The sequence below is a fragment of the Triturus cristatus genome, chromosome 7, assembly GCF_964204655.1.
Source record: "Triturus cristatus chromosome 7, aTriCri1.1, whole genome shotgun sequence".
Lineage (NCBI taxonomy): Eukaryota > Metazoa > Chordata > Amphibia > Caudata > Salamandridae > Triturus > Triturus cristatus.
The window spans coordinates 994,438,289-994,458,580 of NC_140590.1; the positions used below are offsets into that span (position 1 = coordinate 994,438,289).

The 20,292-nt window shown below is 42.9% G+C and overlaps 1 protein-coding gene across 1 annotated transcript in view; it reads left to right on the forward strand.

Moving 5' to 3' along the window:
* Positions 1–20,292, forward strand: part of FSTL4 (follistatin like 4) — a 2,149,215-nt gene that overhangs the window by 1,964,957 nt on the left and 163,966 nt on the right. The window contains exon 12 of the mRNA XM_085618028.1: positions 2,174–2,292. Coding sequence (XP_085474154.1) covers positions 2,174–2,292 — 119 coding nt within the window. The remainder of the gene's footprint in view (positions 1–2,173; positions 2,293–20,292) is intronic.

The following is a 20,292-nucleotide window of genomic DNA, read 5'->3' on the forward strand; positions in this document are numbered from 1 at the left end:
TTGATAATCTGGTGCTCATGCAGTGTTTGTTATAAAACAGTGCGCTCAAATCCTTCGTGTTTTACAATGTTTTTCTGTCAGCATTTAGTTGCATAATGAAACCAGCTTGTGAGCCTATTTTAATCGTAAAAAACTTCCCAGGTTACTACAACAGTAACATCGTAGCGGTACTCTGATAGTGTTCCGCATTGAGCACTTACTTCCGTGTGAAAAAGTCTCCCGCGTCTCAGTCTTCCAATCAGAATCGGGTTTGTAAACCTCGGCGTAACCTCACTATTTATTTGCTAACTGATTGGTCCAATCGCGGTACCGTGGTTGGTCCCGATCAGTGCAACAACGATTTAATAAACGATTTAATAAACATTAGTTTGACACTGCTAAGCTTCCTAGATTCTTTATAATCGCATCGGTGATTGTCAACGGTAACATTACACCTTATAAACACTCAAATATTCAGAAATCGTTTCATAATGAAAACATAAATTTTAACTAGCGTATATCAAGCACAGTAGTTCGCCACAATGATCTAGTTTAGAAAAATATGTGATTCGCAATCACAATTTTATCTCTTAGGCCCTCTTCATGAATTGGCTTGCATTTGCCCCGTTTGTATGTGAGGGTAGGAATTAAATTTGCCTATCAGTATCTCTGCTGTAACGACTGGCCAGTACAAGTTTTTCCCAAACTGAGAAATAACTGATCACACCCTGATTTTTAATATGCAGTTTTTCATCATTTTGGAAAAGCCTTGAACAGAGCAGAAAGTGTACGCAGGATTTCTGGTGGGAGTAGGGGTGGGGTGGGTTGATAGTGCTTCAAGGCATGCTTGTGCCAGTCCGAGGTGAGCATTATATGCAACCGTTCCCCCTCCCCTCTCCGACTGCTGCAGAAGTAAGCAGGGGCTTGGCAACTTCTGCAGCTTCTCATAGAGGCCCAGTGTTTCCAGGTCTGCAATTATTGGGTCCAGAGTTTTCAGACCCCATATATCCGGGCACTGATAAATTTATAAATGTAAATTGCGTTATTTCACCCAGAGTTACCACTCCAGGTGAAATAATACACTTCATAATAAGGGCCTTAATGGCAATTAATTGTGTAAAGTAGTATTAGTGAAAATTCAGTAACGTTAGTCAAAAACGTTCCCCCATTTGGAAATTCCATCTTTCCGTTGGTCCCAGTTACGCAAAACTATTATTTTACCTAATTTCCTCTAATTGTGATTTTAGAAATGTATAAAGTCAGAATTTAAAAATATATATTATGCCACGTGTGTATACTATGGAATTTTGGCAGATAAGTACATTATCAAGACTTGCAATGGATCCACGACTATTGCAAGAAATAATTTTAAAAAATGCATTGCATTGCATCCTTGTGGGGTCCTGTGACTGACATCTAGACCAATGTCTGCCACAACACTTTCTGAGACACTACCCTTCTGTATTTGCATGTTGTTCAACCGGCACAAGGCTATGGTACTTCATCCACCATCATTATGCCTCACAGCAATGAACATTTGATAGGGGCAAGCCTGCTTACACTTGGCCTATGTTCGGTCAATAATGGTCACACTGATGCACAGGACATCACATTTGTGAATTTAAAAGCAAATAAAAAATGCTGTTGTTTTGGTGAGTGTGATTTAGTGGCTCTATTTGATTTTGCCATATATACTTCTTCATAAATGTCACATTTGTAATCAGTTATGAGCTTTCAGATGGCAAAAGGATGAAATATAAATAAGTAAATATTGGTTACTTTTGGTATCTGAAACAAGCCATCCCACGGGTGAAAAATCATTTTGTAAAATTGTGGTCCAGTGAAAAATGCCATATTTTCATATGTCAAAATAAAACTTGGTTGTGATCGAACTTGATGCCATCTTCCACTGTGTACCCATGGCAGTCCTGCAATTTGATTGCGAAGTTTTGCTTAAATAACGCCACTCTTCCATCACTCACCAAGACTAGCATTTTTGATCCTCTCCTGGTCCCTCCTCACATCTCTTGGATTCCTGATTGTTCCCTTAAATGTACGTTTTGCACTGCAAAATGCTAAGAGCGTCCTCCAAAATGTGTGCTGTGATATTCAATATGGCTGACTCTGTGTGCAGACAAGAGGCCTCCAAGCAGTAATGCTGTTCTCTCTGTTCTTTTGTCATCCTCCCTTCAAGGTCTAAGCGTAGGAAATATTTTTTACGTTTTTTCTGATGAGGGAATAACATTGATCCAACCAAACGAGTGTGAGATCCGGAGACAGATAAAGCCCGCCGACAAGAGTTTATCAATTTATGTAAGTTTTTCAAGACAACAGCCGCACAAGTTTGAGACCCGGATATTAAGATCAGTTACCAATAAATCAATGGTGATTTCAATCCATCCATTCATCTCACATTTCCTCTTTCTCTATCACCGACTTGCTATTCTTTATAATACAATTAATGTCCTATGGTTAGCCTGCCTGGCTTCGGTCCATTTATCTGCCAATCCGTCAATGTTTCTTGTGCAAAATAAGTTGTCATGTTTATTCTTTAAAAAATGTTTTATTGCCATTTGGTATTAGTATAGTGCACAATCCGACAATTGTATGACATTGTCATATTTTGGTGTTAAGGGGTGACTTTCGAGGCATTTTAGATGATAAATGACTTTATGCTCACATAAACACTTTGAAAAAGTTGAAGTGCCTATCGAATGTAATCCACAACATGAGAGATAGAAATAAGCTTGGATAAACATTTTCGAATCAAAACTCCATTGTGTGCAAAAGTGAAGGCTGGATGGCGGAAGTCCAGGTCCAGCCAAACATTTTGATTTAAATAAAATGAAACGTTCAAGAGACCAGAAGATCAACTTACCACCATAAACCTATTTAGGACACAAAGATTTCTCTAAGCTTACAAATGAAATGGAAAAATGCTGTGATTGTGTTCTGCCACGACACTGTTTGGCCTTCGGCTGTGGTAGAGCTGTGACATGGCATTACACATAAGCATGTGGTGCATTGGTACAAGTTCACCAAAATCTGTTTTTTTAAATAAACGACAGAAGAGCAAAACAGACCCCCGGGATTTCGTGATTTCGCAATTTGCAAAACAATTGCGAAATCGGCAGTTTTGTAAAAATGCTGTGATTTTTAAAAAAGTGCCTGCAAAATATGTTTAATAAAAAGCAACTGCCGTTCACCCTGTCTTTACTGGCTCTGTGCTGCCACTGAGCCAGTAAAGAGAGGGTGAGCAAGGGGCATGCAGCATAGGTGTTAAATGCCCCTGTTACCTGCCTTTGAAATGCACCTAGCCACCTCCTGAGCATAGCCTGCCGCCTCACACGTTTGTGTGAGCCCTGCGGACTAACCCCTAAACTCCCACATGCCTCTTATTGTTTTCTTACCTACCCTCAACCTTCTCTGCTGCCAACCTTTCCCCAGCCCCTCCGACCCCTCCACCCCTGCTGCACTACACACATAGGTTGTCTGATGTCAAAAAGAGCAGATTTTCTTATGGTAATCTGCGCTCTTTGACATCAGATACCCTCCGATTCCAGGCCCTCAGCTGCTGGAGACTCTGCAAAGTTACAGACTGTGACATAGCGCAGTCTCCAGCAGTGACAGAGCACAAGCCTTCCGTATTTTTGTGGCGGGCACATTCTTTGCCCACCGCAAAAATACGGTGAATTTAGAGGTTTTAGGCCGCAAATGTTGCTTTTTGTGCCGCGAAATGTGCCACCCGAAGCTGCAAAATCATAGGGGGTCTGAATAAATAAACGTACTCACATGTAGGTGTCAAATGAGGACAATAGTATGAAAGAAAAGATGCCAGGACACAATTGTGTGTGCACGTTGTGTGTCTGTGTGTGTATAACAGAGTTACCAGGCCTATATTTATGGTTATCTTGCATTTTACATTGTTACTCTGTCATTTCTAATGGTTACACTAATTAGGCAATATGTTCGTAATTTTGGGGGCTCTTAGTGAGACAAAGAGTCTCCTTTTTAGGTCTCGCCTGACCCAGCGCTTGCGCTGGACTGGCGAGACTTTAAGTAAGGGCTTCAAAAAATGCCACCACAGGCCACAGCTTGCAGTGCATGTGCGCGGGCGTGCGCTTGAGCAGAGGCGCCATATGGCGTGATTACTGCTGCGCGCGCACCACTCACGCACATGCACTGCAAGCTGTGGCCGGCAGTAGCATTTTCCCCCGCGATCACTTTCACTTTGTAACGTGTCCCCTTTCACGGCCGCACGGTCCGTTACATTCAAAACAGTACTTTAAAGATGTTCTGTTGTTATTAAGACCTTACCTTGAAAGTGCTGCTTACATTGCAGACACCCATGGTAAAAATATTCACACATCCGGTCAAAGTATTTAGGTTCAACGTAGTCTCAGAATAATTTCTGTCTCCGAGTCCACATCAGGAACTACAGTTTGAGGCATGATGGGGCTGCTTCCTCCTCCTTTCCGGAAGTGACATTTTGCGCGCACCACAAACTTCAAGGCGCCGGCAACGCACGGCAAAGAAGAAGGACGGTGAGGGCATCGGATCGCTGGGAAGCTAAACTCTGCAATGTGCTGTTTCTTGGGCAACGATTTAATTCGGGTTGCAAGAGATTTCGTGGTTTTAATGTTCGACCAGCACCCCTTGGACTTAAAACAGCGGTGGGACACACGAAGATGTAGTGAACTGTGTGCTGCGGACTCTGTACTTTAGCACAGATGAGCACGTAGACTGGAGTACAGGCGATGGCAGCTAAATGAGTTGAACGGCATCTTGTTTGTTGTTTTCACTGGTTTTGGAGGGGGTCTGCCTCGGGCTTATGTATCAGCACGGCGCCCACTTCGCATACGTTTTGCTTCCCAATAAAAACAGAGCTTTTGCATTCTGCTCATCATCAGAGGCACTTGAGGGACGCCTGTTCTGTTCCCTGCACTTCCCTTCCACCTTGCATGTTTTAATAATTGTCAACTTACTTTATCAGTGCTGTGCCCGTTTCACAAGCACAGCGCTGGTTTCACTTTCATTGTTGTTTATTTTCTCTGCTCTCTATACCCCCCACAGCCCACCCTCCCAAATTAGTCATCAGGCTCCAGCACAGCTCTCCCTCTCCATCTGCCTGGTTCCGCTGCTCTGCTGTGAGACAGTCGAGGCTGGAGCCCCATGACTGATTGGGAGGGAGGTCAAAGAAAATGCCCAACAATTAAACCAGCGCTGATAAAGTATGTTGAAAATTGTTTAAAAAAACCATGCAGCTGCCCGTTGATTGGATCTGATATCCGTGGAGAACTGCAGGTATGAGCTCTATCAGAGCGGTGCCCTTTAATGAGCGTCGCACTGGTTTTGCTTTCGTTGTCTTTTCTTTTTTTCCCCTGCTCCTCCATCCCACGCTCTTCTCTCCATCCCCCTCCTTTCTCTCCCTCCCTCCTTTCTCTCCTCCCTCCCCCCTCCTTTCCAATCAGTGAGCGAGCTCCAGTGTTTTAGTCGGAGTAGACGAAAGTGGACACAAGCTTTTTGCTTGCTCGTTCTTCACTTCCTCCCTTTGAAAGCTAAGTATAAAATTGCTCTCCTCCAAAATAATCCTGTTGCTTTTTGCAGCCTTGTTCATGCTTTCTATAAGACACTGTGGGAGTGAAGACACGCCAGCTCGATTCACAAGGAACGTGAATCTCTATACCCACCAAGAAGCATTTATGCAGCTGCCACTAGATGCGTTTTGTCATGTACATACATAGACTGCCAGGCGAACGCACGTACATTGCATACATACAAGGCAGCAGAGAGCACGAGTTAGGCTTCAGGATAAAAACAAAGGGGAGTGGAAAGGGATTCTCTTCAGAGATATTCGAGGACCCTTCTCCGCAGGAATAGTAAGATACGTGGCAGGGGGATGTAAACAGGGTGTCAGTGGGACTGAAAGGGTGCAATCTCTGCAAACGATTTGCTACAGTGTGCTATCTATGATGGGGTCCGCTGTATAAAGATTCTAATGCAAGGGTCACTTTGTATGCATGCACTGGCGTAGCTAGGGGGGAGCGGGGGGCGGTCCGCCCCAGGCGGCACAATTTTGGGGGTGGCCGCGCGGCACTGGTCGCCCGTTGCGGCCGCGGCGGCCTTTATAATCTTTATTTGGGTACACTGTGTCCCCAAATAAAATATAACGGCTGCCGCGGCCGCAATCGGTCACCAGTGCCGCGCGCGCGGCCCAGTTTGAAAGTGTGCGCTGAGCGCACTTAGCACTGACCAGCCTCCAGGGCCGTCAATCAATCTTGTAGCGTGAGCGCTACCAATGTCGGCCCTGGGCAACATTAAAAAAACATGATTTATTTTGGCCAGCACTGCCCTCGTGATGAGAATGACGTAACAGTGATGCTACACGCGCTTCACGCTACGCGCTCTCGAGCTCATTCTGGCCTGGGGGCAGTCAGTGGCAGTGCTGATATCTGGGTAATTTGATGGCTCTGGAGACAGGTCTGGCAGCTAATTGAAAGAAGTTCGAACCAACCTCGCCCCTGCCTGCCATAGAGACCCTGGAGCAAGTCACGAGTGAGGTAAGAGAAGAGTTTTCCAACCGGGCTTTAAGTGGGAAGGAAAAAACTAGGGGGGGGGGTCTCTCAAGGGGGGGTGGCCGATTTAATTAAGGGCGTGGCTTTAAAACACTTACCCTAAAAATATCTGTTTAGCATAGTGTGCCGCCTGACTTGTATTTTGCTGTTTCTGTCATTGCATCCAGCTATATGATACAAGAAGTAACATCATACCTACGACCAGGCCCGGTTCTAGAGGGTGGGCCAGGCCCACCCAAGGATTGCCCTGACCCACCCTAGGCCATTGTGAACTGGAAAATGAGCGTTGCGACCGGTGCCACTGCACCGGGTGCTGGCTTCCTGGGGGCGCTGTGTTTGCAAGTTTATTATGTTTTTGAAGCACCTGCTGCAGCGTTTCTTTCCTCGGGCTATTGCCAGGCCTCACAAAAATGTCAAGATAACTCGTGTGATTAATTATCTTCCTGGAGAGAGATCAGTGTTTTTTTATAGTTGAGGTTTTGACCTCTGTGAAGTTAGTGCAGAGGGTTAATATGCCTGCTGCAAAGAACGTGTACCAAGTTGATTTCAGTGTGCATATAATGTGAACACATCAGCAGGTCACTGCTTTTAAAAGAGACATCCTTTTGTTACTTGCAATTTATAACTTAAAGTCCTAATATTCAACAGTGAGATATTAACTTTCATCACAGAACTGCATAGACACTGCAAAGCATACATTAGAACATTCATTAATGTTGCGTAAAGGGTTAATTTGACTAGAAATCGATTCTTATTATTAAAGAAAACTCCCAACTATGCTGTTTCTTTTTCGACTCTGAGTTTGTGCTTCTCCACACAAAGCACTCTTAAACTATACTGCCTACCAGTGTGGATGACATGTGACTCCTAACACTTTTAGTCCTTTGGCTTATGTAAACATTTCCTATACTCTGATTTAAAACACGTATGATTGATTGTCTCTGTGTAATGTGTGTGTGATGCAAAGTGCTCTGACACCATACACTGGTATGAGTGGCGCTATATAACTAATTCAATGTAACTGAGAGAGTGTGGTTATGGAGACTGTTAAAGGGTGCTAGTAAGAGAATCCGTGGTGGACATTGGGGGGGGCGCTAACAAACATTGTCGCACAGGGCGCTACCAGCGCTAAAGCCGGCCCTGCATCCGAATGTCTCAATGTCTTGAAGCCCCATTGTGCCCTGCTGCTCTCTTTTTGAAATGCAAGCGCAGCAACATTGTGGTATTATCACCAGGGCTTTAAGTGGAAGCTTTTTCAATATTATATGTAACAAGCCATAGTTGCAGCTTAGTTATCTTATGCAACTAATAACCATTGACAAAGCCAATAGTCCTGACTTGTTGTAGGCTAGAATAGTAGTATAGAAGGTTAATATGCCTGCAAAGCACATCATGTAATATGCAGATGACAGATTTTTTTTAATGTAGCTAGGTAAGGTTACTGCTTTGAACACCGATCCTTTTGTTACTTGCAGTTCATACATAGTAAGCCTTATAATATAGCACAGTGAGCTATTTAGGATATGTGACTGCTACAACTTTTAACCCTCACTGACTCATGCAACACATCTTGTACACTGATTTACACGCTTGCATGATTTTTTTTCAATCTGTATGTTATGTAAATCGCTCTGACACTGCATAGGGATGTGTAGCATTATAAAATAAAGTAAAATAGTGCTATTTAAATTGTGTGTAAATACTGGGACCGACCAACACATCTGAGATACTTACAGTTCATGCACTTACATAAAGGGGCCTAACAAAGTCAAAAGCATGCCTCTCTTAAGTACCTGTGAAGAGATAACCAGCTGTGTGCTTTTGTTTCTCTTCATTATATTTACATTTAAATGTGAAGTTCCAGGCCACTCGATCAAAAGGAGGCCTAAAGGCCCCTTAACTTGCCCTTTATCGTTGGTCCAGCTGGAGATAAATATGGAAAAGCAGACAATGTGCAGGTGCTGCTGAACGTGTCTAGGAGTCTGAAAATGACACTTGGACAAGTTCCTGCCAAAAGGTGCCTTGATTCGTGCACCAAACTGCCGCACTGCTTGTGAAGGAAAGTACCGAAGTAAACCATGACTTCAATTATAAACCAAGTAATCCGCTGTAAACCATCCAGTAGACCGTGTTTTAATCCATATCTGCTTATAGTTATGAAACCACTCCGGAGAAGTCAGTGTTGACCAGAATACTTTATTGTCGCATATTCAAATGCCTTCTGTTGCCCATCCAGGCTTGTACATTGGCACGTGCTGTCAATCACATTTCGATGCGGACACAATTAAAACCCAATGCATTTCGAACAATTATGTTCTTCGTCAGGGGTTTGCTGTAAAAAAATGGAAAATGGCTATTTGACTGACCGTGTAAGCATGAATTTTCTGAATTTCAAAAATTGTTATCGACATTTGCATACATCCAAGCTTGCCCATTTTAAATCACCCAAACTCTTCACCACCCACTTGCTCTAACTGTAAAGAAAATACAATGAAAAACAAACTCTCCTCCATTTCCCACTCCATCAACATAACTGTTCCCCTTTACCTTAAACAAGCCGAGACCGGCATATTCAGCCTTAACATACCGCTTTGTTAACTGGAAAAAATCATTCTCTCTCCCCAGTAGGCTCCACTTTTAAACGGTTCTCCCACGTGAAACTAATACTAGATAAAAAAACTTGTTAATCACACTCACTTGCGCATAAACATTAACTGAAACAATAACCTACCAATCCCATAATACACTCTGTCCTCTAGTAGGAAACGAAAAAACCCCACACTTGTTCCCCCGTACTTAAAATCGCTCATTGTGCATAATTGTGAAACATAAACATTTTCATAACAGAAATCGAACATTACATATCGTGACCTAAACATAATTTCAAAACCATCTGTATGCTTGTGACGCAAAGACAAAAGAACAAACGTCGTGTTGTTAATCAGAATACAAGTTTACACAATAAGAGGCTGCCCCCTATTCTCAAGTCAATTAACATGCCAAAACGTCCATGAAGCACACGAAATTTCTGCTGTTTCTACGTCTCCGAGGTGGTACTTGTTAATTTTAATCAATACTTTTTGAATGTCATCGTAAACCAATGGGGTGCATGCTCGCATAGGGATGATAGAAAATTGCAAAGCAGGAGAAGAAATTGCGGCTGCACACCTTCCCTTTAGTCTTTAAATTTTTGCTGAAATTGCCAAAAGTTTGCGTGCGAAACAGTACTGTGTATCATCCCACCACAGTATATCATAAGATTCTGCCAAAAGGTGCCTTGATTCGTGCACCAAACTGCCGCACTGCTTGTGAAGGAAAGTACCGAAGTAAACCATGACTTCAATTATAAACCAAGTAATCCGCTGTAAACCATCCAGTAGACCGTGTTTTAATCCATATCTGCTTATAGTTATGAAACCACTCCGGAGACGTCAGTGTTGACCAGAATACTTTATTGTCGCATATTCAAATGCCTTCTGTTGCCCATCCAGGCTTGTACATTGGCACGTGCTGTCAATCACATTTCGATGCGGACACAATTAAAACCCAATGCATTTCGAACAATTATGTTCTTCGTCAGGGGTTTGCTGTAAAAAAATGGAAAATGGCTATTTGACTGACCGTGTAAGCATGAATTTTCTGAATTTCAAAAATTGTTATCGACATTTGCATACATCCAAGCTTGCCCATTTTAAATCACCCAAACTCTTCACCACCCACTTGCTCTAACTGTAAAGAAAATACAATGAAAAACAAACTCTCCTCCATTTCCCACTCCATCAACATAACTGTTCCCCTTTACCTTAAACAAGCCGAGACCGGCATATTCAGCCTTAACATACCGCTTTGTTAACTGGAAAAAATCATTCTCTCTCCCCAGTAGGCTCCGCTTTTAAACGGTTCTCCCACGTGAAACTAATACTAGATAAAAAAACTTGTTAATCACACTCACTTGCGCATACACATTAACTGAAACAATAACCTACCAATCCCATAATACACTCTGTCCTCTAGTAGGAAACGAAAAAACCCCACACTTGTTCCCCCGTACTTAAAATCGCTCATTGTGCATAATTGTGAAACATAAACATTTTCATAACAGAAATCGAACATTACATATCGTGACCTAAACATCATTTCAAAACCATCTGTATGCTTGTGACGCAAAGACAAAAGAACAAACGTCGTGTTGTTAATCAGAATACAAGTTTACACAATAAGAGGCTGCCCCCTATTCTCAAGTCAATTAACATGCCAAAACGTCCATGAAGCACACGAAATTTCTGCTGTTTCTACGTCTCCGAGGTGGTACTTGTTAATTTTAATCAAATACTTTTTGAATGTCATCGTAAACCAATGGGGTGCATGCTCGCATAGGGATGATAGAAAATTGCAAAGCAGGAGAAGAAATTGCGGCTGCACACCTTCCCTTTAGTCTTTAAATTTTTGCTGAAATTGCCAAAAGTTTGCGTGCGAAACAGTACTGTGTATCATCCCACCACAGTATATCATAAGATTCTGCCAAAAGGTGCCTTGATTCGTGCACCAAACTGCCGCACTGCTTGTGAAGGAAAGTACCGAAGTAAACCATGACTTCAATTATAAACCAAGTAATCCGCTGTAAACCATCCAGTAGACCGTGTTTTAATCCATATCTGCTTATAGTTATGAAACCACTCCGGAGACGTCAGTGTTGACCAGAAAATAGCCATTTTCCATTTTTTTACAGCAAACCCCTGACGAAGAACATAATTGTTCGAAATGCATTGGGTTTTAATTGTGTCCGCATCGAAATGTGATTGACAGCACGTGCCAATGTACAAGCCTGGATGGGCAACAGAAGGCATTTGAATATGCGACAATAAAGTATTCTGGTCAACACTGACGTCTCCGGAGTGGTTTCATAACTATAAGCAGATATGGATTAAAACACGGTCTACTGGATGGTTTACAGCGGATTACTTGGTTTATAATTGAAGTCATGGTTTACTTCGGTACTTTCCTTCACAAGCAGTGCGGCAGTTTGGTGCACGAATCAAGGCACCTTTTGGCAGAATCTTATGATATACTGTGGTGGGATGATACACAGTACTGTTTCGCACGCAAACTTTTGGCAATTTCAGCAAAAATTTAAAGACTAAAGGGAAGGTGTGCAGCCGCAATTTCTTCTCCTACTTGGACAAGTTCAGCATATTTCTGTGGGGCCAACTCCTTGGCAGGGTGGACGGCGTTCACCCTGTGAAAATAATGGGTGGACGCTGTGCACCCCGGAATTGTGCCCTGGTTGGTGTCTTTCAGTGGCTGCATGGTTGTTTCAGTCCGAGTCCTGGCGATTCACAAATAGAAACTTACCTACACTTTTACTGGCACATCTACTAATGTAACAGACAGGCTAAAACCCTGAGTAGGAACCAAATGGCTATCTATACATCATCCTGAGCAGTAGTTAATGCAAAATTAATTCACACATCCTTTTGGATTTTGGAGTGTATTTTTATCCAAGGCGAGGAGTTAGTCGACCGGTGGCTCTGACAATTTCTTTTGGTCATAGAAGTCAAGGTGTTTGAAAGAATGACAAGCTGAGACGTGTGCAAGCCTTGCAGTTCTTTACTTGACACATTATTATCATTTTACTGTTCTTGTAGACTTTTAACACTGTTGGTTACCATGAAAGTAATGTGAAAACAAAATTGCAGAAAAATGTAATGTTTCTGGTTTCTTCTGAATATTCAAGAAGTGCCGCAGCGCTGGAGCAGTTTGTCCTGGGCCTTGGATAGAGTTGAACATGCTCCCATGGCCCCTACAACTGTCTTTGAGTATTGTGATGATAATGTGTCGCCCCTCACTGTTTTTTAGCTTTGGGCCCCCGGGCAGGCTGTGCACCATGTGTGTTCTGAGGCTGCTATGAAGGAGAGATGCACTATTAAAAGCTGTTTTTGGGTCCCAGGAGCACACGTTTTTTTCATTCCCAGGAGTTGGATGCTAGTGCTTAGAAGTAATGACAGGGCGCGACCCCTGGTTGTTGCCTTTGGGCCACCAGAGTGGGCTTTGTATCTGGTCTGTGTTGGCAAGGTGCAGCTGACTGACTCCTTTGTGCTGCGTTTAGTTCTAAGGGCACACAGTGAGTCATTCCCTGTGAATAATTAATTTGCTGTTTTTGAAAGAAAAGAATCACAGGCTTTGACACTGTTACGTTGGTTTTGGGTCCCCAGACCACATTAGGTTTGTGCAGGTCCCCACTGCTTTAATGGGGGGACCATGATGTATGGTCATTTAATGTCAGCTGTAGATGATGGATCCCTGAACAGTGTCATGTATGTGCATGTTTGCATTGTGCTCAGGGGATTACCAGGTAATTGTTTACGCAGCTCTCTGAAGGATGGCACATGTGGTTTTTCTGAGTCCCCAGATGGATCATGCAGTCTGTGTGTTCTCTTTTGTACTGCCAGTCACCGGTCTATTCAACTGTGTAGCCTTGGACCGCATCATGTATGTGCATGTAATTTGCATGATCGAGGTAACTATTAGCGGCAATACTATGTGTCTCTCGGACCTCTTTCAAGTGCTCGCCATCCTTTTTCCCCAGCAGCCCCCCCCCCCCTCTCCAGGGGCGGCAATCTGAGGGTTAGCCCCGGGCGCCACAAGCTCTAGCTACGCCTCTGTATGCATGACAGGCGTTTCAAATTGAACAATCAGCTGCCAGCTCTAAGCTGCTAACAAAGCTGGAAATAGGCTGGGCCGACAAGAGAGAAATGTTTCATTTAAAATATGTGGGGCAGAACAGCACAAAGGAGAAAATGGGGGGTGTTCAGCACAGACGCGTCCTGGAGCTATAGATTTCTATTTCGTTTGTGTGCCAATTGTTAGGAATTCATTGCAAAATAGATTGGCGGCGGACGGGATTGATAGATTTAAGGAGGTGCTTCTAGAACAGCATTAAATCTCGACTTCTACAACACGGAATGTGCGTGTAGCTGCTGTGCAAATGCCTACCCAATACTTTATTACCTGTACTAGACAAACAGTAACTAACATGTTTTGTGTGTAGGACTTAATATCAGATTAGTTGCTGCGTTATACACTTTTATCATCTGTGGATAGATGAAAGGCTGAAAAGACCACTCTACGAATAAACCTGTGACTTGCAAAATATACACTATGTATCAGCAACATAAATGACAAATATGCAAAAAACATCACATGACATGCACGTGTTGCAGATACACCTACTGTAGTATCAAGTGGATAAAAGTGATAAGCAACATCCAAGTCCACCAAACACAATTGCACAGTTGAAATGAGTAACTGGATAAAATTGCAGCTCACAAGAACACAATAAAACAAGCATTGGCATAGCCAATAGGTCTCGCTTTTGGGACCTTATAAGTGTTTAGCCATGCAACAGTTGATGTTGTTGCACCAAGGATATTGTGCTGCATAACTAAATACTTATAAGGTCCCAAAAGCGAGACCTATTGGCTATGCCAATGCTTGTTACAATTGTTTTGCAGACTGGACAAGGTGAGAACATAGTTAATAGCAGCAATCAATTTGTATAATTTTCTGGAATCGAGTCGCACTAGGCATTTGGTCTGCAGGATGTGTTCTCATCTTACTTTGGTGTAAAGTTATTCAGTAGTTTTTTTTATTTGCATTACAAAAAGGTGTTGGGTGGGCATTGAAGAGCTCGTTTTATATAGATCTAGACCTTTAGTTTTGCGAACTGCATGTGAACTTTTATTTTTCACTTTAGAGGAGGTTCTGTTATAAAAACCAATTAGCCTATTGTCAAAAACAATGAAAGCAATGCAAAGAAAAATGAGATAACACATATTTGGAATTATCATAGTAGGTTGCTGTTTAATAATTCTTGTGATTATTGAATCTCTACCACTTGAAAACATACTAAAGTAACAACCTGCTTCCAATTAGAAATTTCTAAAGTTGATCCCAGTCCTAAAGCAAAATAAAATGTCAAAACACAGGTTTACCTTAAACTAATGTATTCCTCCTCACTCTGTGGATTCAAAATTGTAGCATAATGTTGCACTGTGATGTAACAGCTTAGTGAGTGGAGAGTTGGAATTTCTTAATACAGGCTAAAACTCTTGTAACTGAAGACACTCATTAAGTGTGCATTTTTAATGATTAACAGCGTGTGATACCCCATGTGGAGTACAATCTCTAGGTACGATGGAAATTCTTATTATTTGGCACAGTGAGCTAAACAATGTTCCACATGAACATGGCCCTGAGAGATCACCAGTAGCTGAGTATTTAGCTAACATTTCACCAATCAAGTTTATGTTTTCCACATCCTGTAGGGCAGGGACATAAGTGGGCCGTGTCTCACCGGTGCTGAGCACCGGCAGTTTTTTAAAGGGGACCTCGAAACACGTCTCTGTCGGGCTCTGTTTTGTGCCCTCGCACAGGCAGACTGCAGTGACAGCAGGCACATCGATGTCTCTAGTGGAGAAGTTACGCATTGACGTCATGCCAGGTGAGCATTGTAGGGGAAGGGAAATCCTTTAAAGAGAGTCATTTTCTCTCTGGATTTTCCTTCTCTTTTTGAAACTCGGGAGCAGGAACAGTGTTGTGGTGTCACCAGGCCTTTAAGTGGAAGCTTTTTCAATATTATATACAAGCCATAGTTGCTACTTATTTATCTTATGCAACTAACAACCATTGACAAAGTCAATAGTTCTGACTTTATTTATTTTATTTATAAAGTTTTACTTGTTGTAGGTATGATGTTACTTGTATCATTTATCTGGATGCAGTGACAGAAGCAGCAAAATACAATTCGGGCGGCACACTATGCTAAGCACAGATTTTTAGCTTACGTGTTTTTAAGCCACCCCACAGTTATTTCATCCCACTTAAAGCCCTGCTGTAGGGAAATGGAAAATCTCCACGTGCCGGGGATCTCTGACCATTCTAAAGGTCCTTGTGTTAACATAAAACACTCTTATCATTAATTACAGTACTACAGTTTGATCTTTTTTTTTAAATTCTTTTTTACCAATCAGTACAAAACACACCAGATATTCATCAACACATTACCGTGGAGTTCTCAACGAGGTTATTACCAAATAAATTCAACATCCACTATACTTTTGGTTCAATTCCCCTCAAATTGTGTTTTTTCAATAAATACTAAAACATGTAAAAATGGACTAATCCCAGATTGAATTATTTAACTTTTATACAGGGTCATAGTATAGGGTGTGGAAATACACCTATGGCATGAAAAGTTAAATGTTGCCTGTGGACTGCAGCCCATATTGTGGCATTCACTAGTGTAACAAAGGAAAACATGGCTTCAGGCTGACTGTTGGAGCCTGACTGCTGCAGAGTAAAACCTGCCGTGTGACCTGCTTGAATAACCCTTTTAAGAGGTAAAATACTCCCTTTTAAATGTTAGTAAGTCAACCATTTGAAAGGCGTGTAGCCCACAAGGTAGGTGCATGATATTCAAAAGTGAGACATGTAGAAAATTAAATTTACTATCTCCCGCACATTGACAAATACCTAAATGCTAATTTCAATGTGGCAGGCCTAGCTGTACTATGTAGAAAACCAGAGAGCAGATATGTAGAAAACCAGAGTGCAGATTAAAATACTGCTATTGCTATATTGGGAATTGAGCGAGCTAGAAAAATAATTAAACCACTATTTAATAGATATTAAAAATCCATTCAATGGTGAAGTCAGATTTTTTATAAATATTAAGGAAAAGTAACTTTTAAAAAGTTGCCCTTTACCTGCCTGAATTATCAGAAGGCTAATTAACATAAGCTTTTAACACCTCCCAGCCTGTGCTCAAGCCTGGGAATGGGCATAAGAGTGTTGTGAAATGCCTCTCTGAAGCAAATAATAAACTGACTTCAATGGGTAGAGATGACTCCTCTGAACTCCACAAAATGTTCAAAGTGGGGGCTGTCAGCATTCTCATGAAACTACACTGTAAAATTTTACTTGACTGTTTTTTTGAGCCACACAGTACACTCATTGTACACATGAAAAGGTGAGAACAGGATGCCAAGACATTTCTTGTGTTTGCCCTGGCTGATTGCTGAAAGACAATCCTTTTGTTCTACCAGAATTCTGTCTCAGGCTTTGCTCTGGATACAGTGCCTGCTTCAAACTGGATTTTAGTGTTAGATGTGTGATGACACCTTAAATTTCTCTCTGCCACTCCTACATGCATCTCCAGTCCCCAGAGCCTGAGTTTAGTGTGGCCAAAGACTTTTTTACCATTGTAATAAGGCCCTGGCATTTTGAGCCTGGTTGCAGAAAGGCAAACAAGAATCCCTGAAAAGGTGGGTGGGTGAGAACTTTTACCCCATTTGTTAGGGAGTTTGCATTAAGGCAAAAAAGAACCACTGAAAAGGTGGGCGGGTGAGAACTTTTACCACATTGGTTAGGAATTGCCCAGTCATCCCCACACACTAACTAGTGCCAGATATAAATATGGCATCACATAAAAACATTGCTTGACATGCAAAATGGTACCAGGTGGACTAAACCTGCTGCCCTTGGTATCTGTGAACTGTGAAAAGAATTTAAGTAGGTTGTACTCCTTCCACTTGAAATCCAAGAAAAGAAAGTATCCTAGGGATCATAAGGCTAAACCCCTAGGTGTCTCCTGCACCATAAAATGGCTGAAGAGGACATTACTGTGAAGCTGACCAGTGGCAGCTGAACTAGACTCTGCGTTCGACCTTTGCGTGACACCCTTATAATCTCTGAATGCTACCTGTTAGAAATGGGGGTCTCTAATTGTCAGTGGTATGCCCCCTGTCCAAGTAGGGAGCCTTCTTTCTAGTCAGGGTAAGGGAGTCACACTCCCAGGATAATCCCTGCTCACCCCTTGGTAGCTTGGCATAAGCAGTCAGGCCTATCTCAGAGGCAATGTGTGAAGTATTTGTACATAAAACACACCGTAATACAGTGAAAACACTACAAATGGACACCACACCAGTTTACAAAACGAAAACAATATTTATCTAAAACAAGCTAGACCAAAAGGACAAAAATACAACATACTTAACTCAAAATATCACTTTTAAAAGGTTTAAACAATTCTGTCCTTAGAACTCTATGGAAGCGTTGATTTTAGCACAAAGTACTTTTGATGCGTCAAAATCCACAAGGAAAAACAGCCGCAGAGGATAGAAGCATTGGAAAACACAGTGATGCATCGGTTCTTGAGTCCCTGGGGAAGCGATGCATCAGTTCTGCTGCACACAGCAGAAGTGCAGAAGTGTTGAGTTGGTTCCAGACTGTAAGGCGAAGAAATGCATGAAAATCCAAAGGCAGTTCTGCTCTGTGGGTGATGCAGTAGAAACTTGGAGCACAGGTGTTATGCATGGAAATCCAGGTGCCCTGGAGTCAATGCAGCGGGGCAAAACAGGCACCGCGTCGATTCTTCAAGGCGCAGACAGGTGATGCGTCGATTCTTTCAGCCGTATAGCAGGGCATGCGCCGAAGTCAGAGCTGGGGTCTCAGACATCAGATACTCGGTGCTCTGGACTCAGGCTGCACCAGTTTCTTCAGCCGTGGACAGGCGATGAGTCAATTTCTTCGGCTGCACAGCGGCGTTGCATGGAAAGTTCTTACACACAGCAGTTCTGTTTTGGAAGAACAGGTCCTAGAAGGGTGATGCGTCAAATTTGGAGTCTTTTGCAGCAGGAAAAACCTGAGATAGAAGTTTGAAGAATTTAGTGAAAATAACACCAAAAAGCACAAAGCGCCAACTTGGAACATCTTGTCGTGCTCGACCAAGTCAAAGTCACACTTTAAGGTCGACCAAGATGAAGCCACCGGATACAGTCACCAGGTTGGGCCAGATGGAGTTTACCTTCTCAAGTTTGAGCCAAGAGTCTCATTCACGTTGAGGAGGCATGTGGGGAGCATAGAGACTGTAGCAGGAGGCTGTTGGAGAAGCATGAGGAGCCGGCCGTGGTCACAGAGGGGTGTTGCTGGAGCTTTGCGGTGGCGGTCCCCTTGAGTGGTCAATGCTACAGTGCGAAGAGTTCGGCTGACAGAGCTTCGTGTTAATTTGAGGTACAAGTTGCGAGGTCTCAGTACGAACAGGCAGGTTTGCAAAGAGTCCAACAGCTTGATTTCCGCACCTGTGAGGCACACCAAGGAGGAAAGACCTGTGAGACACCACTTGGGGTCAGCTGGGTCCAGGGGCTGGTGCAGGATATTGGGGAGCGTGTTAGGTCCCCAAGGTTTAGATCATGAGGCCACTCTGATGTCCTTGGTTCAAGAAGAAGTCGCAGGTCCAGCTCTTCCTCCTCAGGCAAAAGGTCAGCAGGTCAGCACAGCAAGACAGCTGTTTCTTCAGAGTAGCAATCCAGCAGTGTGGTAGTCCTTTCAGCAGCACAGCAGTCCTTTTTCCTGGCAGAGTAGCCACAGGTCCAGAAGAATATGCCTCTTCACTCCGCATACCATTATCCCGCATGCTGTCACAACGCGGTCATAACAACGACCGCGTTGTGACAACGCATACCATTACCCCATAAGTCGTTACAACGACTTGCGGAGGGGGGGGGCGCTGGATGTTGGAATAGTAAAATGTACTATTCCAACTCCAGTCTGTGTGGACTGTAGGGAAGGTGTTGGATTTTAAATCCAACACCTTCTCCCCCCTCCGCAAGTCATTGTAACGACTTGCAGAGTAATGGTATGCGTTGTCACAACGCGGTCGTTGTTACAACCGCGTTGTGACAGCATGCGGGGTCACGGATGCGGGGTGAAGGTAGTTTACCGGTACAGAAGTGTACTGAAGTGGTGGTGTCTGAGGTACAATATTAATACCCAGTTGTGATTTTGAAGTGGGGAAGAAGCTTTTAGAGGCATGCTCCCATCTTGACAGAGGTGACCCATCCAGCCACACCTAAGCTCCGCATTGTGTGTGGCTGTCTAGGAGGAATACTCAAAGCACAACTGTCAGCTACACCCAGTCTTGTGACCCAGAGACAGGCTGCAGGCACCAAATGGTTGAGGCAAGAAAATGCCAACTTTCTAAAAGTGGCATTTTCAGAATTGCAATTTAAAATTCGATTTCACCATAAGCTAAGATTTAAAATTGGGATTCCAGAGACACTAAACATGAAGTGCTCACCTGTTCCCATTTGATAATTACACGTATAAAATGTAATAAGGTAATTACAATGTTTTTCTATTGGAGAGGTAGGCTATACAGTAGCGAAAAACAAATGTAAGAGTTTTTCACGATCCTACTTTTTAAATAAATTATACCCTGCCCTCTATGTTGTCCAGGGCTTAAGAAGTGACTTATATGTATTAAAAAGGAAGGTTGGTCCTAGCAAAAGGTTTACTATGCCAGGTCAAAATTACAGTTTAAAACTGCACACACAGCATCTGCAATGGCAGTCCCTAAACATGTTTAGAGTGCTACTTAAGTAGGTGGCACAATCACTGCTGCAGACCCACTAGTAGCATTTGGTTTACAGGCCCGGGGCACAAATAGTGCCACTTTATTAGGGACTTACAAGTAAATTAGATATACCAATTGGATATAAGCCAATTCTACCATGTTTAGAGGTGAGAGCACAAACACTTTAACACTGGTTAGCAGTGATAAAGTGCACAGAGTCCTAAGGCCAGCAAAAACTAGGTCAGTAAGAATGGAGGAGGAAGGCAAAAGGTTTGGGCAAAGACCACTGTAAGGCTGACAGATCTAACAAGCAGGTAGTGAATATAT